Source organism: Saccostrea cucullata, unplaced genomic scaffold (assembly GCF_032062105.1).
Source record: "Saccostrea cucullata isolate Sc308-1 unplaced genomic scaffold, CSIRO_AGI_Scuc_v1 ctg15439, whole genome shotgun sequence".
NCBI classification, from domain to species: domain Eukaryota; kingdom Metazoa; phylum Mollusca; class Bivalvia; order Ostreida; family Ostreidae; genus Saccostrea; species Saccostrea cuccullata.
The window spans coordinates 12,712-35,263 of NW_026928879.1; the positions used below are offsets into that span (position 1 = coordinate 12,712).

At 34.2% G+C, this 22,552-nt stretch overlaps 1 protein-coding gene across 1 annotated transcript; it reads left to right on the plus strand.

The window, feature by feature from the left end:
- Positions 1-1,347: 1,347 nt before the first annotated feature.
- On the plus strand, positions 1,348-9,181 carry LOC134278995 (cholecystokinin receptor type A-like). Its single transcript, XM_062761306.1, has 2 exons — positions 1,348-1,432; positions 7,904-9,181. Exon 2 carries the CDS (start codon positions 7,919-7,921, stop codon positions 8,999-9,001), a length of 1,083 nt encoding a protein of 360 aa, XP_062617290.1. The 5' UTR covers positions 1,348-1,432; positions 7,904-7,918; the 3' UTR covers positions 9,002-9,181.
- The last annotated feature ends 13,371 nt before the right edge of the window (positions 9,182-22,552 follow it).

Here is a 22,552-nt window from a genome sequence, read left to right on the forward strand (position 1 = left end):
TAAGTACAAGTATTGTAGTATCATAGACGAAGTGGTGGCTTGCCCAGTTTTTTTTTCAAAGAAAAATCGCAAGCTAATAGAAGTGTTCACTTTAAAATTCTGCCCCCCTTTTTTTCCACGAATTTCTTTCTTTTGGGAAAGAGAGAGAGAGAGAGAAACATAATATCCCCTAAAATAGCGTCCTTTTTAGTTTGAACGGTTTTCTTTCGTTGTTTAGTTTTGACTCTTCCAATTTCTTTCACGCACTGCCATAGTCTCCCCTTATAACTACCACGCTGAAAAAAGACTTCACAGCCTTGTGGTCGTATTTAATTTTTTTTTCTCAAACTTTCAAATCTTTTTTCCTGACATTGTTTACTGTTTTATGACAAACCACACATATCTTTCCATGACGATTTATTGACAATATGCGCTCAACTTGATCACACAATTTGTATTCCACTAGCGAATGTCATTGTGCGTAGCCTTATCTCATGCCATAGAAAATCATAAATAATTCTAATAGTAAAGGAATTTCTTATCAAAAAACTAAGGTCTAGATATCCTTTGTTGAAATTGTACGTATATCAATATTTGATAATCATATCCTGCAAATTTCTACAAAGACTTTGTATTTTTTAAATTAAAGGGAATATTGATTGTAGTACCTTTGTATTATAAATTGAAGAATTTCTTATTTTTCAATTATAATTATTTGACCAGTTGAAGCTAACCATGTATTTGATTATGTAAAAACAAGATGTGTTTGTGAAACACTATTCCTGCGATGGTAATTTACATTTCTGGATTAGGACGTAGACTGAAGTGGCCGGTATACACTTACATGTACCCTTGACAGTGCAATAGTTATGAGCAAGGTTAAAGTTGACAAACAGACAGATATATCCCGGGATCTTTCGATCCAAGGGCATAAAAAATCTTATTCTTAATTAAATACCTACTGGAGATATTCCCTTTTGATAATTAACCTCTTATATAATTACCAACACCTTTCTGATGTTCTTTTCAATACATCTGCTCTCTCACATCAATTTATGACAAAACTACACAAAAGAGATTAAATTCAATACTGATGTATTAAAGTAGTCCTCCTATATACTTTGTCATGAAGTGTTGATGCCGAATCAATCTGTCTCATAAAAGGCTCGTGCACATCTATTACATGATGACGGCCGAGTGTCCTCCGAGTGACTCTAACACAATCTAAAGTGCCAAAGATCAATACCACCTTTGCATCGCTAAAGCATATATTATTAATATTAAAGTTTCTGTAACTACAACTCACGATCTTGCAATAGAGCAGATTTGTGTCTGTGCTCACTTTTTGTTCTTATAAAACATAGCCGTTGTGTGATTTACGATTGTGTTAGCGTCTTAAGTGTTTCTATTCTTTTCTTGTCTTTCGAGGAATGATTGCATCGTCTGCTCTAAGGTGAGATGTATTTATCTGTCTGTTATTATTTCCTTTTCTTTTTTTTTTTTTTAGTTTTTCAACAAACTTATTTCTTTAAAAGAATGCTCTATATAATTATCTTAATTTAATCATTAATCATTAATCATTTTAAAAAATATTAAAACTCTAAACGCTTGATTAAATCAAGTGTCAGTGTGTCCTAGTTTTATATGCTATAAATGAAGAAAAATTATTTTCTATAAAATAATCCTTTTTGCATGAAATGAACAATACATATTAAAGCTAAAAGTTCATTAAACAAATACAAATTTGAAGCAATGCAAACACGGACCTCTAAAACATCAGACATGAGATCAGGTTCCATGTATATATCTAAAACAGCAAAATAATCAGCTTCGTGTAGCAATTAACAGATTAATGAGCAAGAATTATAATCAATCTGATGTTTTTTTGTTCTACAAACATTAAAATAAGCTTCTCTAACGAGATGAGTAACTTGCATGTCAACATAACTATTTTACATGTTGATAAAATAAAGTCGCATGTCTACATAATTACGTGCAGGTTAAAATAAATAAGCTTGCATTGTAGGTAGCGCTAGCAGAAACAAGTCACCATACAAGACCAAGTAAATTTAATTTTATAATATACAGCTGTACTAAGTATCAAACTTTAGAACAAAATAACGTCAGCGATGTATTTTGAGGCAAATTTCATCAAGTTACTATGGGGTATCCTGAATGCTTTATTTACTTTACACAGGAATACATATTTCCATTTCTGGAATCTCCAGGCAAATCAGATACCTTATCAGAGGTCAATAAAAGGTTGTTAATAGAGATGCTGTTTACAGATTTTGGAAAATCTGAACTCAAGAGGATTGTTCATAAATGTTCCTAACTGTATTCTGTTACAAAAAAAAATATCAATGGGATGTTATTCTCAAAAGATCAAACAGAGAAAGTTATTAAGTTACTAAAAGTAATCTCAGTGTTTATACTCGGTATTTGCATAAAACTAGAAAAACCCTATTGATTTCAGCATCTGTATACCACAATTTACTTTTAAAATCAGGTTTTCTACTAGTATTAATCTTCTTTTCGATTTGAAATCCGTGTGAAAACTTTTGAGATTAGTGATGTCCCACTAAGGTCTCGTTCATAGATGATAGAAAGGTTTCATATCCTTATTTTAATATAATATTTGATATCGGAGTACTCTTTATTAGATTAAGTACTCTTCTATTTTTAAGAAAAGAAAGGTTTATTAATAGATACACGTTTAAATAAAATACTGCTACTAAAAACAAAAAGATAAAATAGATTCTGATATGTAGGGAAAACGTTTATTAAAAACCACAGTGTTATGAGTTTTACGATGAACTATGTAGCTCACCTAAGCGGAAGACTCGATCAAGAGAACGTTTTTTCTAAATCACCACACAAAACTTCAGTCCGTTTATGAATCTACTGTTATCTTCGTTTTGATCGATTTAAAAAACTTTTCACCACACAATTTCATGAAATTCTTCAGAATCATTCGGTCCAATGTATTTCAACCTTGCACAAATTATTCTTGGGTAAAAGGAATTTAAAGGGTAATTTCCTTTTTCAAGGAGAGATAATTAAGAAAAAACAAGCAATTGAGTGAGATGATTTAAAAAATCTTGTCAAGAACATCTGGGCCATAAAAAATGAAACATGTGACAATAGAGTAGAAAAAAATACGTTTACAAAACGATCATATTTAAGCTTTAAAGTCCATTCTAGCATTACTTATCAGGAGAAACACAGACTACTAAAGCATATATATGGGGTGGGATCAGATACCAAAATTATTGGACAAAAGTGTGCATGAATTTAAAGGTACAGACCAAAAGTTGCGTCGGGTTGTCACACCCGCCTGATATGTCCGTCCCTGACACGAAATACAGTTAACTTTAATCAATCATGACCCCAGGAATAAAGTGAACCAGTCAAGACCATCTAGTTTTTACAGTGAAAAAGGTAAGATAAAAAAACCCACTGGAGCAAGACCATGATCATTTTTGTCCCCAAAAAAGTTTTCACTGAAAGTGAAACATGTGACAATAGAGTAGGAAGTCCATTCTAGCATTACTTATCAGGAGAAACACAGATTCAGATACCATGGACTTGGGTCTCATTTTTGTCCCCAGTCTGTCCGTACGACCGTCTAACTGTCTTTCTGTAACACTTTATTTCCGCATGATATATCGAGATGCCTTAAAGCTTTTGCAGTGTTATTTGACATAACTACTCCCTCTGGCATAAAAAAGATAAGAAGGACCCCAAATGGTTTTGTGGTCAACTGGTCAAGGTCATAAATTCTGTCTGATGAAACGCTTTCGTTTCCGCGCGATATCTCGAGAAGCCTTTGTGCTTTTGAAATGAAATTTAACAAAACATTGAATTTCCTATTGACTAAGTAAGACTCCTATTCATTTTATGATCAAAAGATCAAATGTCAGGGTAATAAATTCATTCTGTTTTTAGGTCACCTGAGTAAACTCAGGTGACCTTTTGCTATCCGTTTTCGTCCGTCGTCGTGCGTTGCATGTGCGTCGTACGTTAACATTTGAACATTCTTTTCTGCAACCACTCAACCGATTTCAACCAATTTTAGCATAAAACATCTAAGGGTGAAGGGGAAATTGTGAATTTCATGGTCCCTGCCTCCCCGGGGCCTAAGGGGTTAATCCAAAACCACTAAAATTAATGCAATCTTTAAAAATCTTCTATACTCTTGGACATCAAGCAGTCAAACTGTTGGTATGAATTTAATGAGCATTGAGTCCTCAACCGAAATTGTGAAATTCATGGCCCCAAGGTCAGGGGTTCTAGCTGTTATGTTGGGGCTATTTACATGTAGATTATATAGTGAAAATACATTATTTCTTTGAAAAATTTCTTCTCTGCTCCTAGGTATTTAATAAGCAAACCAAATACATAGTTATGTTGAATAAGGCTGCCTTTTTTCAAAGTTTTGAATTTAATGGCCCCAGGGTCAGGGGTGCTGGTGTTATGGTGGGGCTCTATTGATTATATGGTGAAAATGCAAAAAATTCTTTGAAAATCATCTTCTCTGATCCTGGGTATTAAACCAGTGAATTTGTATAAAGTTATAATGAGGAAGGCTGCCACTTCCAAAATTGTGAATTTCAGGGCCCCTGATTTGGGGGTTCTGGGGTTAGGGTGGTTCTCTTGATTATTTAGTGTAAAAACAATAATTCTTTAAAATCTTCTTCTCTGCTCCTGGGTATCAAATAAAGTTACCAATTACATAGTTATGTTGAATAAGGCTGTCTCTTTCAAAATTGTGAATATAATGGCCCCAGGGTCAGATGTTCTGGTGTTAGGGTGGGGCTCTATTGATTATATAGTGAAAATACATTACTTCTCTCCAAAAAATATAATCCTCTGCTCCTATTGATTATATAGGTATTAAACCAGTGAACTATGTAAATTGTTATGATGAGGAAGGCTGTCTCTTAATTGTGAATTTCAGGACCTCTGGGTCAGGCGTTTTGGTGTGAAATTGGGGTTCTAATGAAATTGTGAAAATGCATGAATTCTTTGAAACTCTTTTCCTTTGCTTCTTGATGTTATGCCAATGACCTAAGTACATATTAATGATAATCACAGGTGCATTTTCCAAATTGGTTAATTTCATGGCCCCTGGGTCAGGGCTACTTTGGGAGGTGGGGGGGGGGGGGGGGGGGGTTACACAGTCTGAAAATAAATTATTGCTTTGAAATCTGCTCTTTGGTATTAATCAACCATTTATAATGAAATAAAATTTATGACAAAATTTCCAGAATTTTTAAATATGTGCCCCCAGGATCAGTGGTTCCTGTGGGGTGGGGTGCACAACTGGTTATAATGCATTTTCTCTTTGTTACTCTGATCTACCTCTGGGTATAAAGTAACCAAAGTAAGCACGCTAAGTGTATAGGTATGATAAGCAATGGTGCCTCTTTCAAAACTGCGAATTTCATGGCCTTTGGTTTAAAACATGAAGCAATTCAATTGTTGGACAGTTGTTAATCATACTCAGGTGACCTTTAAGGCCCCTGGGCCTCTTGTGTAAAAATTTCATTTACGAGTGATACTTCATGACGCTTTTGCATTGACATTTTCTACCATAACTTCGTATGACACCCCATCCTCCCATTGACTCCACCCTCTAGATCAACACATCTATTTTTATTCTCGTAAGCGGTAGACACAAATTCTCTGAATTGGCTTGTTATTTATATGGAAGCTTTCATCCGTAGTATAAACTCATGTTTATTCAAATTATGGCCAGGTAGGTTTGGTGGGGCTACAATGGGAAATCAAATTTTACACAGGAAATCTGTTAAAATAATCACAGAAATATCAGATCAACGATCAATCATACTTATAGGATAGAATACACGTAAGGCAGTGTATCTTCAAGTTTGCTCCAATCATGGCCTCCGGGGGAAATGGTGGGGCTACAAAAAAGAAAAAAAAATTCCTTCGAAAATTGTTTTCAAAGGTGTTAAGCATTTAATGGAAAATATCAGATTTAGTATATTTTAGAATCTACAGGCAGTATATCTTCAAAGTTTGATTAAATCATGACCTCCGGGGAATAGTGGCGCTACAATGGAAGAAGATACAAAAAAAAAAAACAGAAAAAAATCTTTCGATTTTTTTTTTATCAAGGAGCACAATTTAATGAAAAAAATTAAGATTTAGTATATGGTAGAATCTATGTGCTGTGTGTCTTTAATTTTGACATACGGGAAAAGTGAGCCTATAATGGCGGATTTTAGAAAAAAAAAAACATTGAAAACAAGAAGTGTTTGTGAAACACTGATGCCCCCGTATTACAGCTGTACAGCTTATGGCGAGGGTTGAATACTCTCAAATGCATGTCATATTCCAAAGGTCAAGGTCAAATTGTTAGTGCCCAAAGGAAGCTCTTGTCACAAGGAATACACTTCTGAAGTACGGAAGCCCTAGTTCTAACTGTTACGACTTAGGTTAAAGTTTTTAAGAAGTTGGTCAAACTCTTAGGTCAAGGTCAAAACTATTTTACCAGCTGACAGGTCTTGTCACAAGAAATACACATGTGAAGTATGTAACTCCTAGCTCTAACTGTTGAAAAGTTTTTACCAAGGTCAAAGTGAGATATTTTTTGGGTAAAAGAAGGGAAAAAAGTTCAAGGTCAAGAAGCCAAATTTGGTGGTTCCAAAAGAAATTAAAGGTCTTCACTGTTACAAGGAATACACCTGTGAAATAGGAAAGTCATAGCCCCGCCCACTCAATAGTTATAGGCTAGGTTAAAGTTGAGAATATCAGACAGAAAAACAGAGAAACGACAGACAGGACAAAAACAATATACCCTCGGGATCTTTCGATCCAGGGGCATAAAAATCTTTCTCCGTCGAGCAGTATCAATGAAATATGTAAGATGATATATTTTCATGTTGCTTTTTTCATATTGAGCTTTAAAGTATTTTGTATCTTGCTATAAAAGATAATTGACAGTATTGTTTTCTAGATATTTCCTTGGATGTATATGCTTTGAACATGATTTATTCTTGATTGTTTCACTGCATTACGATACTTTTATCATAGTATGTTTTCATTCGGTTATTTAATTTCAGTCATGATCTTTAAAACACAGTTGGATTAAACATTAATATATTTGAAGAGATTGCAAATATTAAATTTGTCAAAAACTTATAAGACGGATTTAGCTTAGAGTTCCTGCTCAAATTTTACATATCCTTTGTTTGTCTGTAAAAGCCCACATACATATAGGTTTCCAACTGAACATAACATGTAACAAAAATTATTCACGTAAGAATTATTCCAAAGATACAAAGAAATAATTGTGATGCAATACATGCGTATCTTCTCAAGAACCACATGGCCAATTTTAACCTTACTAGGTACAAATTAAGCCTTGGGTAAAGAGGTCTTTGTTAATACTAGTATGAATCCCCAAGCTCCATTCCAAGAGGAGATACTGAGTAATCAAGAATAGACAAAGAAAGGAGAGGTCATAAAGAAATTTCTTTTCAAGAACCATTGAGATTTGACATTTATGTGAACACTTTCCAAGCTTGTGTAGATTCTAGATTGTTCAAATCTTGACCATCGGATGTAGGATTAAGAGGATTTAAATTTCCGCCTTGAAAGGATTGAGATTTTTTCTTTTTTTATACTCAAGAACCACCTGGCTAAAAAAGGTGAAACTCGTGTTGAAGCTTCCTAGGTGTACATGTAGGTTAGATTGCAATTTGTTGGGATTATGTTTCTATGGATAGGGAAGGGTCAAATAAGAAATCAATTTGAAAGTATTACATTTAATACATTCTCTCAGTTTCTTATATGAGATTTAAAGAGAAATCAAAAGGCCCATGGGCCACAATGCTCACCTGAGTTACTTAAAATCGATTTTACAAATAAACTGAAACTTGTTTGTTTATTTCAGATATAAGCTGAAAGCATGAATACAACATTGAAGCCATCAGAGATTCTTAACAGCAGTAGTTTGCACAGTGTTGAAGATGGAGGGCCCATTGTGGCAGTAGTAGGAATGTTAACTTTTTTCAGCGTTATAGGAACAACAGGCAACGCCTTAGTTCTATACGTGTACACAAGAAAGCGCCACAAACTGGCAGCAACGGTTTTCATCATTTCACTTGCTACAACTGACTTAACGACATGCATTGTCGTCATGCCGTATACAATTATCATCGAATACCTCAAGTACTACGTTAAATACGATATATTCTGCAAAATGTATATGTTTTTCATAACTTCAAACGTTCCTTTTGCTGCATTTATTATGGTTGGTATTGCTTTTGATAGATACTTTTGCATTGTTCATCCATTTAAACATCTCATGAACGCACAAAGAGCAAAAATTATTACCGCGTCTATGGCAGGTCTGGCTGTTTCACTTGGGATTATCACAGCATTGAACTACAGTGTCTACGACATTCAGATCTGTGGTGGGAATTCTAACACGACTTGTGTTAAGTATACTGGGGTTTGTAAAACATCAGAAATTTTACTTCCGTATTCCTTCACGTTACATTATCAGAAACTATACACAGCACTCTTTTTCCTGTCTTTGGTGATGGTCATTATTCTATACGGACTTATCTATCGATCCGTGTTGATCCGTCGGGCCAAAAGAAGACGTCAGAGGAGGTCCATGTGTTCTCTGCCACTTACAAAGGAATCTTGGTTTTCTGATTATCGATCATCGGTGATATCGAGTTTAAGAAAGCACTCAGATGAAAAACATGAAAAGAACAACATTGATTCCGAACTTCTTCGACAGTTGACAATCCGTGAAAGGGGGCTGGTGGCCAATATCAAAACAGCTTTAATGTTATTTGTCGTAACAGCTGTTTTTATTTTAGTATTTTTGCCTGCTTGGTTGATGGCACATCAATTAATCGGATATAATCGAGTGATATTTTATATGTACTTTGCATACAACGTAGCTAATCCTATTATATATGCTTTTATGAACAAAGCCTTTAGACGCCAGCTTAAAATTGTCTATAAGTGTATGTAAATGTAATGTCTGTTATGCAGACAATGACACACTTACCGCTAACCCCAAGAAACAGTAAATTATTTTCTTTCACCTAAAGTAAATTATTAATGATTTTGGTTCCCTCTATTTGTAAATATGTCAGTTTTACGGTGCTATTGATATTTATTTAACTTTTACACAATAGAATGGTCGACGAGTGATCCTACAATGTACTTTGTTATGATTATCATTTTCTTCGGAGTTTATCTTGTGTTTCCTGATTTCAAAAAGGATATAAATATGTATGTTCTTGTAAAACTATTGCACAAGTAAGTTTAATAAAACAAATTTATGATTTATACAGCAAATACGTTTTTTTTTTTACTAGTAAATCAAAATTTTTAACGTGGGATATTATTGGAATTCCCATGGGTACCAACTGCGCTCCGTTATTAGCAGACCTATTTATATATTCATATGAAGCAGAATTTGTGCAAAATCTTATGCGTGAAAAGATGAAAACACTTGCTGTGGCTTTCAACTCGACATTTAGATATATCGACGACGTATTGTCAATTAAGAATGGCAATTTCCATTCCTTCGATATATACTGCTGAGCTTGAGAAAAAATATACAACAGAGTCTGACACATCTGTTTTATACTTGGATATTTTACTTGAAAAAGACGTTAATGGTAATCTACCAACCAAGCTATGTGATAAACGTGAAGACTAACTTTTCTCTCGTCAACTTCCCTTACTTATGCAGCAGTAGACCTTCATCACCTGCATACGGAGTATATATATCTCAGTTGATTCGATACGCAAGAGAATGCTCTACGTATGAGCAATTTCTAAAACGAGTTTAATTATTGACAGGCAAGTTGATGAAACAAGAATATCAGCAGTCTCCTTTAAAGTCATCATTTCGTAAGTTCTATGGTCGATACAATTACCTTTTCAGCAAATACAATTTATCATTGAGTCAAATGCTGACTGACGTTTTTCATACTAATTGTTAGTCCATTATTTATACACTGAATTGACGACGGATTTTTCCGTTATTTCCCGATCATGAAAAGGAGCACACAGCGGGTGTGGCCGGTCAGCAGAGGATGCTCACTCCTTCATGGCACCTGATCCCACCTCTGATGTTTCGGGGGTCCGTGTTTGCTCTGCTCCTATTTTGTATTGTTTTATGGACTTTGATACTGAATACTGTTCGTTATCTCCATATCCTTCTCCACATATCAACGAGGGTGGGAAATGTGGTATAATTTACTAGTACATGTAAGCCCGTTATGCACATTATCCCACTATTGTTGATGCCCTGGCATACTATACTAACTAGACAGTGATTCCTTAAGTATCTTTAGACATAATTCCTGTTAGAGTAGAATGACATGTGTTCTGATTTATGGCACTGACCTTTTGTTGAAGAGTTATCTCCCTCTGATTAAAAAACTTTTTAAAAATTATATGTGTTAAATAAAATTCAATTGTCATTCCATTTCTGATGATTTTATGCATCTTTCCATCCCCGAATTCGTTGATATTCGTAGCAATTGATATATAACAACTTGTCCCCATAACTTCAAGCTCTCTTAGTTTATAAACATTGATAAATAATATATAAATATATCATACACCTTGAATTGATCTAATAATAAGCCACTTTATATCAGTGCCCTCATCATAAGCCCATGAGAGTCTTTACAATTTTCCAATAAATGATACATGGTATCATGATAAAGAGTACTGTCAATTAATTCAAGCCTACACAACAGAATGCATCCTCTGATTAAGATGACCTATTTTGTTTCTTTTCCTATTGTGATATTTCATTCCCATTGCCGACAGGCAATTCCTTGTGTTTTACACAACTTTTGATGTTGCTGCACGAATTTTATCGATACATCAGCCACCGGTGACTTATAGAAATAGCTGATTTAGTGTTCCCTTATCGTTCTTCAATTACTTTTTCCCAACATTTCATGTGCTTCCGAATTTTATTGAATTTATGAAATTAGTAAAAATTAGACATAATATTTTTTTTTTAAGAAAAAGGTGTATGTCGCACTTACTCGGCCTATTTCGACAATTAGAAGTGAAAGCAGGGTAATCTATAGTAACTGCTTTCAATTTTTTTTTGAAATTTCTATTATTCGTGCATTTACCATTTTTGTTTTCATAGCAATGATAGCCATATTTGAAATTTTAATTTCCCCCCTTAAATCAATTTGAAAGTTAAATTAATAAGTTTAATTATGCAACAATGTACCCTTATCACCTGCATATGATGCTTTCGGTTGATTTGATTCCCAAAAGCATGTTCCACGTATGGATTTGTTAAAAGTTACAAACAAGTTGATGAATCCAGAATATCCCCAGTTTCGTTTAGATTCATCATATGGTCGTTACTATGACCTTGTTAGCAAATGCAATCTATCAATTCAAATGTTGCTTGGTATTCTTCTACTAATTGTAAGACTATTATTTACTTGTCGACGATTTATTTTGTGATTTCCTATCATGACAAGGAGCACACGGCCTCCTCCTTGGCACTTGATCCAACCTCTGATGTTTTAGAGATCCATGTTTGCTCCCGATTTGTATTGTTTGAATGGACGTTTTGGGCTTGAATTTGTTAGTATGCTCCATATATTTCATGAATATTACTGTTTTTTAGCTCACCTGAGCTGAAAGCTCAAGTGAGCTTTTCTGATCACCCGTTGTCCGACGTCCGTCTGTAAACTTTTCGCATTTTCAACTTCTTCTCAAGAACCACTGGGTCAATTTTGACCAAACTTGGTAAATTTAAATTGTAAAAATGAAGGGCCAAGTCCCCTTCCAAGGGGAGATAATTAAGAAAATACAAAAATAGGGTGGAGTCATTAGAAAAAACTTCTTCTCAAGAACCACCGGGCCAGAAAAGCTGAAACTGATGTGGAGACATTCTTGGAAAGTGTAGATTCTAAATTATTCAAATCATGACCCCCGGGGGTACGGCGGGGCCAAAATAGGGAATCCAAGTTTTACATAGAAATATTTAGGAAAAAGCTTTAAAAAATCTTCTTCTCAAGAACCACTGGGCCAGAAAAGCTGAAACTTATATTGGAAGATCCTGGAATAATGTAGATTCTAAATTGTCCAAATCATGACCCCGGGGGGTAGGGCGGGTCATAATGGGGAATCCAAGTTTTACATTAAAATATATATAGAAAAATCTTTGAAAATCTTCTCAAGAACCATTGGGCCAGAAAAGCTGAAACTTACGTGAAAGCATCTTGGGGTTGTCCAAATCATGACCTCTGGGGTAGGGCGTGGTCACAATTGGTATTACAAAGGGGGGAAATCTGTGCGATGTGGCCCATGGGTCTCTTTTTTTCTTTTTTTTATGGATGGATGGCTCTAGAGCTCTCTTGTTGGTCGTTCATCCCAATTTTTAATTTTTTTTTTCAGAACGGCGAGTTACAGATCCTGTTGGTAAGGTAGCTACTTAAGCACGCTGGCGATTACATGTAATCAGGTTTCTGTTAAAAACGCAGGTCTGTGGCGCTCGTATAACATATGTAGAATAAATTGATATAATTAAGAATGTTGTGCAAAGATACTGACAATTGGAAAGGAAGAGGATTTAGACTGCTTAAAACTTCCTAAAGGACATCTTTCAAAAGGAACAAGCAAAATTTGATATCAAATTTTTCATAAATTCATGTAATTGTAAATGTAACAGGTCGTAGAGAAAATGCATCGTTTAGATATCCGCATTCACAGACATACTTATTGCTATGTAGTGTACTTTTTCAGCAAAAAGTTCTCTGACAGCTACCCCCCCCCCTTCCCCTTTATTTCGAAAAGTTTTAAGCCATAAAATCTAAATTAAGGTACATGTAATATCGAACTGAACTACTAAACATTAGAAAATCATGATAATGATACCGGGGCATGTATATTTTAGTCAACAAATCTCCTTAACGAAAACTGAGTGGTGAAACTGGAATGTCGTTAAGTGTATTAGTGTGATACATTGATCTCGTTCAAGTCTATAATCATGAAATATCAGATAACCCAGGCTCTCTCTGTTTTCTTACGAGATCCTCTCTCTCAGACTGATAACAATTTGTTGATAAGATGAGGAGGACATGGGATTTGACGCGTTGTTGAAATCACAAATAAGCAAGAACTGTTCTCATAAATTTTTACAGACCATGGAATTTTTCTTGTCATATTTCTTTATACAAGAATGTATTTTCAATTGGTACCATTGATTTTATATTGATGTAGCTTGTAAACTGTATTAATACGCAAATGGCATTGAGAAGATAACATTTGCATATTTTTAATTTAAGGACACAGCAGTAGTAATGGGAAAAATAAAACGGCATGGAAATATCATTGACATTTTCCTGAAATGAAATGATCCCCTTATGACAAAATATCTTTATCCTTTATAGATTTTATCAATACAAGTTGTATATTTTTGTGCTGCATATAAAAATGACCTGTAATTTTGTATTTTGAACGTTGTCAGGATAAGATCGACATAAATTTGATTTGCAGCTGATTTCTACCTCGAGTAACCGATTTGTTTAAATTAATATGTTTCTCAAACATGAACCTTCTACGTTAATTGATCAGGGAGACAAAAAAGGAATCTAGATACTATGAATCGATGATAAAATAATTTATTAGCCGCCAGCAAAGAAAATAAAGAAACTAATAGCAGTTTGTACTTCTAACGAGGAAAAAAAAATGTTTGCAGACTATTCTAAGAAAGTAATTAATAGATTCTTGTGTATGCCATTGGATTTCCAATAAATGCTATATCATACAGTAGAAAAAGTAATTTGTGAGTGGTGGACAAATATTTACGACACTATTAGATGAGCAGACAATATAACAACTGCTTCTTTAAATTAGATAATAAGCCTTTCTTTACTCGACACAAAAATAATTTACAGTTGTGAGGGAGAAGCATCAAACAGAGATAATTTAAAAGCGGTGTAGATCAGGTATGAATACACCAAAACTGCGGCGAATTTCGAAGTATAGAAAAAAATTATCAATATGTTGTATGGCCCATTAAACGAAGTTTTGGGGGTATATATTTTTTGCCCTGTCCGTCGACTTTCTCTCTGTCTGTTCGTCCGCAAAAAAATCTGGCCCATAATTGTTTAGTAGGTGAGGCTATGGCCTTCATATTTTACAGGTTTATTCCTTGTGACAAGACTTTTCTCTGGGTAACACCAAATTTGACCTCTTGACTTGACCTTGGAGTTAACTTACTTTTACAAAAAACACACTATTCTTTTACCTTAGCCATTACCAGTTAACAGTTTGTGCTAAGGCTTTTATACTTCACAAGGTTATAAATTGTGAGTAAACCTTTCCATCGGTTTAAAAATTTGTTGCCTTTTGACCTCAACCTGAAGAGTTTGACCCAATTTAAAAAAAACATAAACATTGGCCATATATTTTGAACAGTTAGAACTAGGGCATTTCATATTTCACAGGTTAATTTCTTATGACAAGACCTTCCGTTCGATTCCAACAATTTTGACCTTGGGGTTAAACTAACATTTTGAGAAACTTCAACCCTCGCCTTAGACTGCCATACGGGGACATCTGTGTTTCACAAACACATCATTTTTTTAATTTTTCGCGGGTGACGATATGGTAGTATATATTAAGTGTAGAAATATCATTCGTTTTGATATTACTGATATAATTTTAAACAAGATGTTTTTCTGAAACACTGATGCCCCCGTTTGGCAACTTATGGCGAGGGTTTAATTTTCTCACATGCACGTCAAACCCCAAAGGTCAAGGTCAAAAGTGTTGGTATCAAACGGAACGCCTTGTTACAAGGAATGCACTTGTGAAATTGAAAGCCCTAGATCTAACTGTTCAAAAGTTAAGGGCCAAGGTTAAACATTGACCATGTTTTCCAACAACCTGTTAGAATTTCAATTAGTTTACAGTGCTCTCGTGTAACCTAATCTGGTTTTATATTCCTTAGAAGCAGAATTTATTCAAAAATTCTACACGAGCAGAAAAAACTTGCCATGGACTTCAACTCGACATTCAATATATTGACGATGTTTTATCAATTAACAATACTGTATCTTACGTTCATATGTCGACTATATTTCCCAGTGAACACTAATTTAAAAGATACCAAAGGCTCTGTCCCATCTGTTTCATATATATTTGGATGATTTAATGACTATAAACGGTAAGGACCAACTTGCTTCTAAATTGTATGATAAACGAGATGAGTTCAGTCTCTCTGTCATTAATTTTCGTTATTCGTGGAAGTAATTTTTGACCTTTACCTTCATAAGGTGTTTGCGTCTCCCAATTTTTGGGTACGCAAGAGCATGCTCTAGGTAAGGTCATTTTTTTTATCCAAAGCAAACTATTGACAGAAAATATGATATTACGAGGATTTCAACAATCTCGATTAAAGTCATACTTTCATTAATAATTCATAAAAAGTCGTAATAATTATCTCCTTATAGCAAAAATAACCTTCATTTATCTTATTATGGCTGGTTTGCTTAATACGAAAGTGTTGGACCACTCCTCTTTTATTTTAAAGAAATTCGACTAAGAGTATTCTGTTTAAATTCCCTTTACACGCATTTGTATTAGACTTTTTAAAGATCGCTTTTAGTCCGTCTTCTTCACCATTTTCAAGTTGTATTTGTCTACGTTTATGTATTTACAGCCTCTGATATTCTCTTGAAGTCGTTTTCATTTTACATTTTATTGACCGATATTCTAAATTTCATAGTCACGTTTGAGCCAATGATTTCCCCCATATATATAGAATACAATGTACTATAGAAAACTTAGCTACTATATGATTGTTCTCCCTCAATAAAAACTCTGATGAACTGAAAATGTTTGACCCCCCCCCCCCCTTCATGAAGCATTGCCCTCCCTTCTTCGAATGGGGCATAATAAAAATGTCAAATAAAAGGTCTCCATCCCTCATCCCTTTTTGAGAAATTTGGCCTGAGAACAAGAGGTGAATTCATGTACAGCCTTAAGGAAATTCTACAAAACTTGTAAAAAATGAAGTTTTCTTAACTTTTTTGGAAAGATATTAAATTGTTGTGCCTCTGAAACATCTTTATTTGAAAGTCAAGAACATCATTTTTGAAACAAAAATCAGGAGTGAGTAAAGGTCTTTAATAATACTTGTCCCCAATTAAATAGATAATGACCGATGAAACTCGAAAAGGTCAAGTTCAAATGCAGATGCTAATATTTCTTGACCGATGATACTAAGGTTAAATACACAGATGCTTTCGTTCTATTCCATTTAGATGTGCCTGATTCTTCTATAATTTGTAATGATGCAGAAAATCTAATGCTTCTGGGAATTATATTTTTCTCTATCTGTTGACGCACGTATGATTATAGGGAAATGGAGAGAGACATCCACATATGTTCTAAAACTGAAAGTTTAATTGAAGATAAATAATGTGCGAACTTCAAGGCTACATACGTGCCATGCATGATTTTTAAAGTGTATAGTGCATTACAACTAAAAAAATTAAGGAAGTGAATTGAAAGCACATGTACGTTTACAATGAGGACTGTAAACAAACAATGTTACTAAGCAGAAAAAAAACATACTGTCATTAACGTCATGATGAAATACAGAACTTAAGCATATTACAAGATGCCAAACTGATTAGGGTTTGAATTGTATGTTCTTTCACTTTTAAATCTACATTGCAATTAACATTCCTTCGTTTTCTTGTTGTTAATGTTTCACTCGTATTAAAGCGCCACTTCTAACAGGTTGAGGGCTACAATTTGAGACCTCTATTTGAAATATACGACCTTAATTCTCTTGTGGCGCCATCTACTTCGACACGTGACCTTCGATCCCATACGAAAAAGTACTATTAGAATTCAATCGGAATATTCAGTTGACTGCTCGTTGACGATCAACTGACAGTCATTTGACCATTTGTTGAATTTTTGCCTTGCAAATAAGGGTGATCAACCCATTTGCATAGAGTGGACCACTGTTGAAAACTTCATTATATTCTTTACAGTTGACCATTAGTTGAATATCTCATCTATTTTCTTCAGTTGACCATTTTTTAAATACTGCTCTATATTGTTTAAAGTTGACCATATATTAGTTAAATACTCCCCTAAATTCTTTGCAGTTGACCATTACTTGAATGCTCCTCCATTTTCTTTGCAGTTGAAGTTTAACGCTCCATTATTTTTTATGCATTTATGACCATTAGTTGAATACTCCTCTAATTCCTTTCCAGTTGACCAATAGTTGAATACTCCTCTATTTTCTTTTCAGTGATCATGCGTTGAATGTTCCTATATTTTCTTTACTGTTGAACATTCGTTTAATACTCTTCTACACAGTGCGTGTTACATTTTTTTAATTGGAGGAATTCTGAAAATCCAAGACAAGCAGTGCATGGAAAAGCTGCCATCTCCCTTTACAGAAAAGTCAAAACGATGGACTACTAAGATGATATGCGTGTATGCATATAAATGCATAAAAATAAATTGTGCTGGAGCACTCTATTTAGTTGCTTTTCCTCCTTTATTTTCTGTCAGGAAAAAAAGTAAAATTAGTCTATGTAGAGCACTGGAATATTTAATCAAAAACACAGCAAAACACGATGCACAGCAAATTATCGGATCTGAAAAATATTTTTAATTAACAAGTACCCAATAGTTGAAACCTTAAGTTATATTAGCTACAATATTATGTCTTTCTAATATATTTAAGAAAAAAATTTTATAAATGGAGAAATTTTATACTTGCATGGATTACACAAACTGAATCATTCACGACAACAATTGTTTCAATTTAAAATTTCATACTTTCTAACAAAAACACACTGACACACATTAGGTAGCTAAACACAGTTTCGTATAAAACCCAAGGGGTTTTTCCCCGAGAGAAGCATGCTGGGTAGGGATTTTCCTGCTATTTATAGGAGTCTACATGAAAACTGCATCTTTTTTTGTTTTTATTCACATAAAGTAGAGTCTTATCTTAATATTAAAAGAAAAAAAATGTGCATTTATTTTTAGAAAAAAAAATTTGTGAGACTTTTTCATAGGGGGAGATAACTCCCAAAACATCCGGTTTTCACATGTGCAGAATTGCATGAGTCAAGTAGCAGGTAATGTAGCTCTTTCAAAAGGTGGAAAATGTACCCTGAAAGCACAATAAAAGAAAACCTTAGAACTTGTTCTGTGAAATGCACATAACTTATTTTGTCAGATTTTTTCTGTTTTTATTGAGCAGGGGGGCTATAAATACATAGGTTTTCTGAAAATGGATGCATAAACAACCCAATATCCCCCATGTTTCATGTGTCAAATACCCCCTACTACTAATTGTTGAATGTATTATAGTAGTATATTTATAAAATTCACAATTTTATCTATTTATGTAGAAGTCTATGAAACAAGCCTCTATTTTATTTCTTTATAGGGGTCAGTTTTGCTTGTCCCTCACCAAGTAACGTCCTGATAACGTCATACATAAAACTGTGTTTTGCACCCTTACTTGATTCAAATCTAGATTGTTTTAAATTTTATGGAACTGCTAGTCTGATCTTTAATAACGTCATTTCAAACCCAATATAAATAGAGTGAGCGAGATAACATTTTCTATCACTGAGCGAACAATTATTAATAGTCAACTCACCAAGATGTCACTACATGTAAGTCCGAGTGGTCAATTATTGTCAACTCTTTTCTCGCTTTAAATTTTCAAAGTATTAGTTACTGTATTCAACTACGGTCATGATCAACTGACCATTTTATTTAAAATAGTTGACAGCTTTTAAGAAAGTATTCAACTCCTAGTGGTCAACTTTTATCACTAATCAGTTAGACTACTAAGAGACGGCGAACCGCTCACAAGGAAAGGGGGGAGTATACTATTTTATCCATGATTGTTTGTCCGTCTGTCTGCGCGTCTATCCGTACCAAACATAAATTTTTGGTCTCAGTTTTCTCAGTAACTACTCATCGCAGATGCTTGCAATTTTAGCAAACTCTTTGTTGAGATATGCCATATGGTGGGGTTCAATTTTGTACGAATCTGATATCAAATCCCTCTTTATTGCAGCCCGGAGGACCGGGCTGCTCTATACATATAAGTTTAAGTGTTGGTGTATGGGGATTGAGTTGGGAGTAGTTATTTAGAATAAAAGGTTTTATAGACATTGAAAAGATTGTTAATGAGATTGTTCTTTCCCTTCATAAATTACGAGATACATAATATATTTACTTCCATAAAGTTAAACTTTAAAAATATATATGTTTTTCGTATTTAATATATAAAATTGCTTATAATTATCTATCGAAAAAACGACAGGTCCCTTTTTTTAGAACATCGAATTTTACTTCTCGCATAAAAACGTACTCTGCACAGTTCGTGTTTTATATTCTAAAATTGAAAATTAAATACATTTTTGAATATAGGTTATGCACGTGTCTAACTTCAATTTATATTTTATACAGCCAACATTTACTCGAGGAATGGAAGTTTAAAATGGTATCGTTTTTGTTTGATATTTATCCGACTATAAGTTTTCAAAATATTCGCGACTATCGCCTCCATCAACTAGACGCACGCCCTTTCACACATACTGAAGCGGTTTGATGATCAAGACTCATTTCCACTGTTTACTTTATATATTTCCCGGGCGCCAATTGATGGTTACATCAATGTTTTCTTGTTAATGTATCTGGTATTACTAGTTGACTTTTCCGAGGAGCGCTGACTTTAACTGTTGACAGCTAACTTTTACATTAGAACAAGCTCTTTTACGATATAAATATTTAGCTCAACATTTAAGTCATTAATAACGGGTTATTTCAAAGCACAAATCAATTGTCCTTAAAGAAAAACGACAACTTCCCTACCCTTAACTCCCGGCTTTCTCATGTAAGTGCCCCTAAAACATAAGGCCTATGACCACCAGAAGAGTTTTCTTTTCTATTATAAATTATGTTTTCTCATTTGATGTAGACCATTTGTTGAATTTTTGCCTTTTTGCAAAATTTAAAGTAAACCGTCAACTGTAAAAGTCAGTGCTTCCAGCAAAAGTCCAGTGAGCAATGGTTCACAGACTTCGTGTTACTAGTATATTGAAACTAGACAAATCTGTAGTAGGAGTTATGCTTTGAAAAATTGTTTACAGACGGACACGGACACCTTACTATCGCATAAGCTCTTTGGTCTCTGAATAGATGAGCTGACAAGAGGTTTATGCATCATAGGTCACCTGAGCTGCAGAGCATCATGCAACAACTTTCTGACCATTGAATTTGGTTCGTGTTTTAAACTTGAGAGAACAGAGTGAAAGATTTTCAAAGAATTCACACACGTTCTGTTCTCTGTATAATCAATATAGCCCCGGCCTATCTTAAGAACCTGACCCTGATGCCATGAAATTTACCAGTTTAGGAGAGGTACCCTTTCTATATATGTAGTAAGTTTGTTTAATGTCCAGGAGCAGAGAAGAAATTTCAAAGAATCAATGCGTTTTCACTACATAATTAATAGAGCACCACCCTTACAGCAGAGCCCCTTACCTGGGGACATGATATTCTCAATTTTGGGAAAGACGCCCATCCTCTTAATAACTATAAATTCAATTTGTTTGTTTAATACCCAGGAGCAGAGAAGAAGATTTTCAAAGAAATAATGCATTTTCACTTCATAATCAATATTGCCCCACAAGTTTTGTAGAGGACTCAATTCTTATTACATACATGCCAACAGTTTGACTGCTTGCTGTATAGGAGTGAAGAAGACGATTTTTAAAGATTGTATTAATTTTAGTGGTTTTGTCCCACCAATCAGGTCCCAGAGGGCAGGGATAATGAAATTCACAATTTTTTTCCTTTACCCATAGATGCTTTGTGCCAAAATGGTTGAAATTGGATGAGCTGTTGCAGAGAAAATGCTATAAATGTTCAAATGTAAACACACGACGCCGGACGGAAACCGATAGCAATAGCCTGAATAGGTCACCTGAGTTTACTCGAACAAATTTACTCGTTTACGCAGATGACCTAAAAATGGAATCCAATTACCTCTCCTTGGTCTAAATTAAAAATTTGGCGTTTTATTTATACATTAAAAGAGGTCTTTATAACAATTAATGGAGAATTTTAGAGAATTTTTTCACACTATTATCGCCTGTATTGTTTACAAAGTGAAAAAAAAGTGAGCTACCTCGCCTCCGATACGGCAGCGAGCGGGAAATAACCCGTGCTAAATTCATGTCTCTTGAAGACTTTGTTGACTATTGATACAAGCGAATATGCTGAGAAAAAAGACAAAGCTTAGACCATTAATAAAGTGAAAAATTGTTCAGAACTACATGTACTACTATATGTTGTACGTACACTTGTTAACATCGACGTGTTCTTGCTATGAATATTAATTTAATATAGCATGCCTTAAATTTACAAATACAATGTACATGTACGATATAGGAAATGATAAACTATAGGATTTATAAAAACATCGTAGGAAAAAACCCTTGCCCAAGTCCAAATGACTTATTTGTTGGAAAAAATATAATGAATATAAATTTTTAAAAACAGAAGCACGCGTGACCCCGTGTAACAGTTTTTGGCGGTTAAAGTTTCTCGCATGCAAGTCAAACTGAATGCATGAACAGAAAGAAAGACAAACAGGACAAAAACCTTATCGAAGATTGGGAAGTTTATAGTTTTAGCATGTCCGTATGTCTTTTTATCTGTTTATCCGTAAAAACTTTTTCATTGCCCATAACCTTTGATTGGTTGGTTCCTTGGCAAGCATACCTCACAGATCCTTACGTCGATGGTTCGTATCCCACTTCGGGACGTGGACTCCGGTCCTTCGGATGAGACCGTTTTTCATACGTCAAAAACGTACTCACTAAGATAAGACCTTTCCATAAATATAAATCTTAGTATTTTTTACGTTGATTCTGCATGACCTACTTTTAAAAAAAACTTTGACGTTGGAAATAACTTACGAACAAATAGTTTTTAGGTTTTCATATATCACAGGTGTATTTCATGTGATGAGGTCTTGCTTTGGAAACTGTACCTTGGCCATTCATATCTTGTGAACACTTGGTGCTAGGGCTTTTTAATATATTCGATCAGTGCATACTATTAGTGCAAGATATATTACTGTATTCAGCGGCGACTCACACAAATAGTTCCGACGAAAATAGTTCCATCATGATAAGTTGATATACAACATAATTGTTCATGTTAAGAAAATGCTGTGTATGTCATACGTAAAAGAAACGAAAATTAACGTTATCTTTTTTCTCCAAAGATCACTTTCCCCCAGAAATGCAAATAAAAATATTGATATTCCTACGCTCGCTCCCTCCTCAGCTTTTTTTTTGTTTGATAACAGAGATTATCTAGGTCATTCTTCGATTGATATTTTTTCACCAATGAATTGATTATACTATATCAACAATTGTATTATGTTCATGTTAATTGTTCGTTAAATATCATAAAATTTCATTTTAGAGAAAAAATTAATCATTCTGTGTGT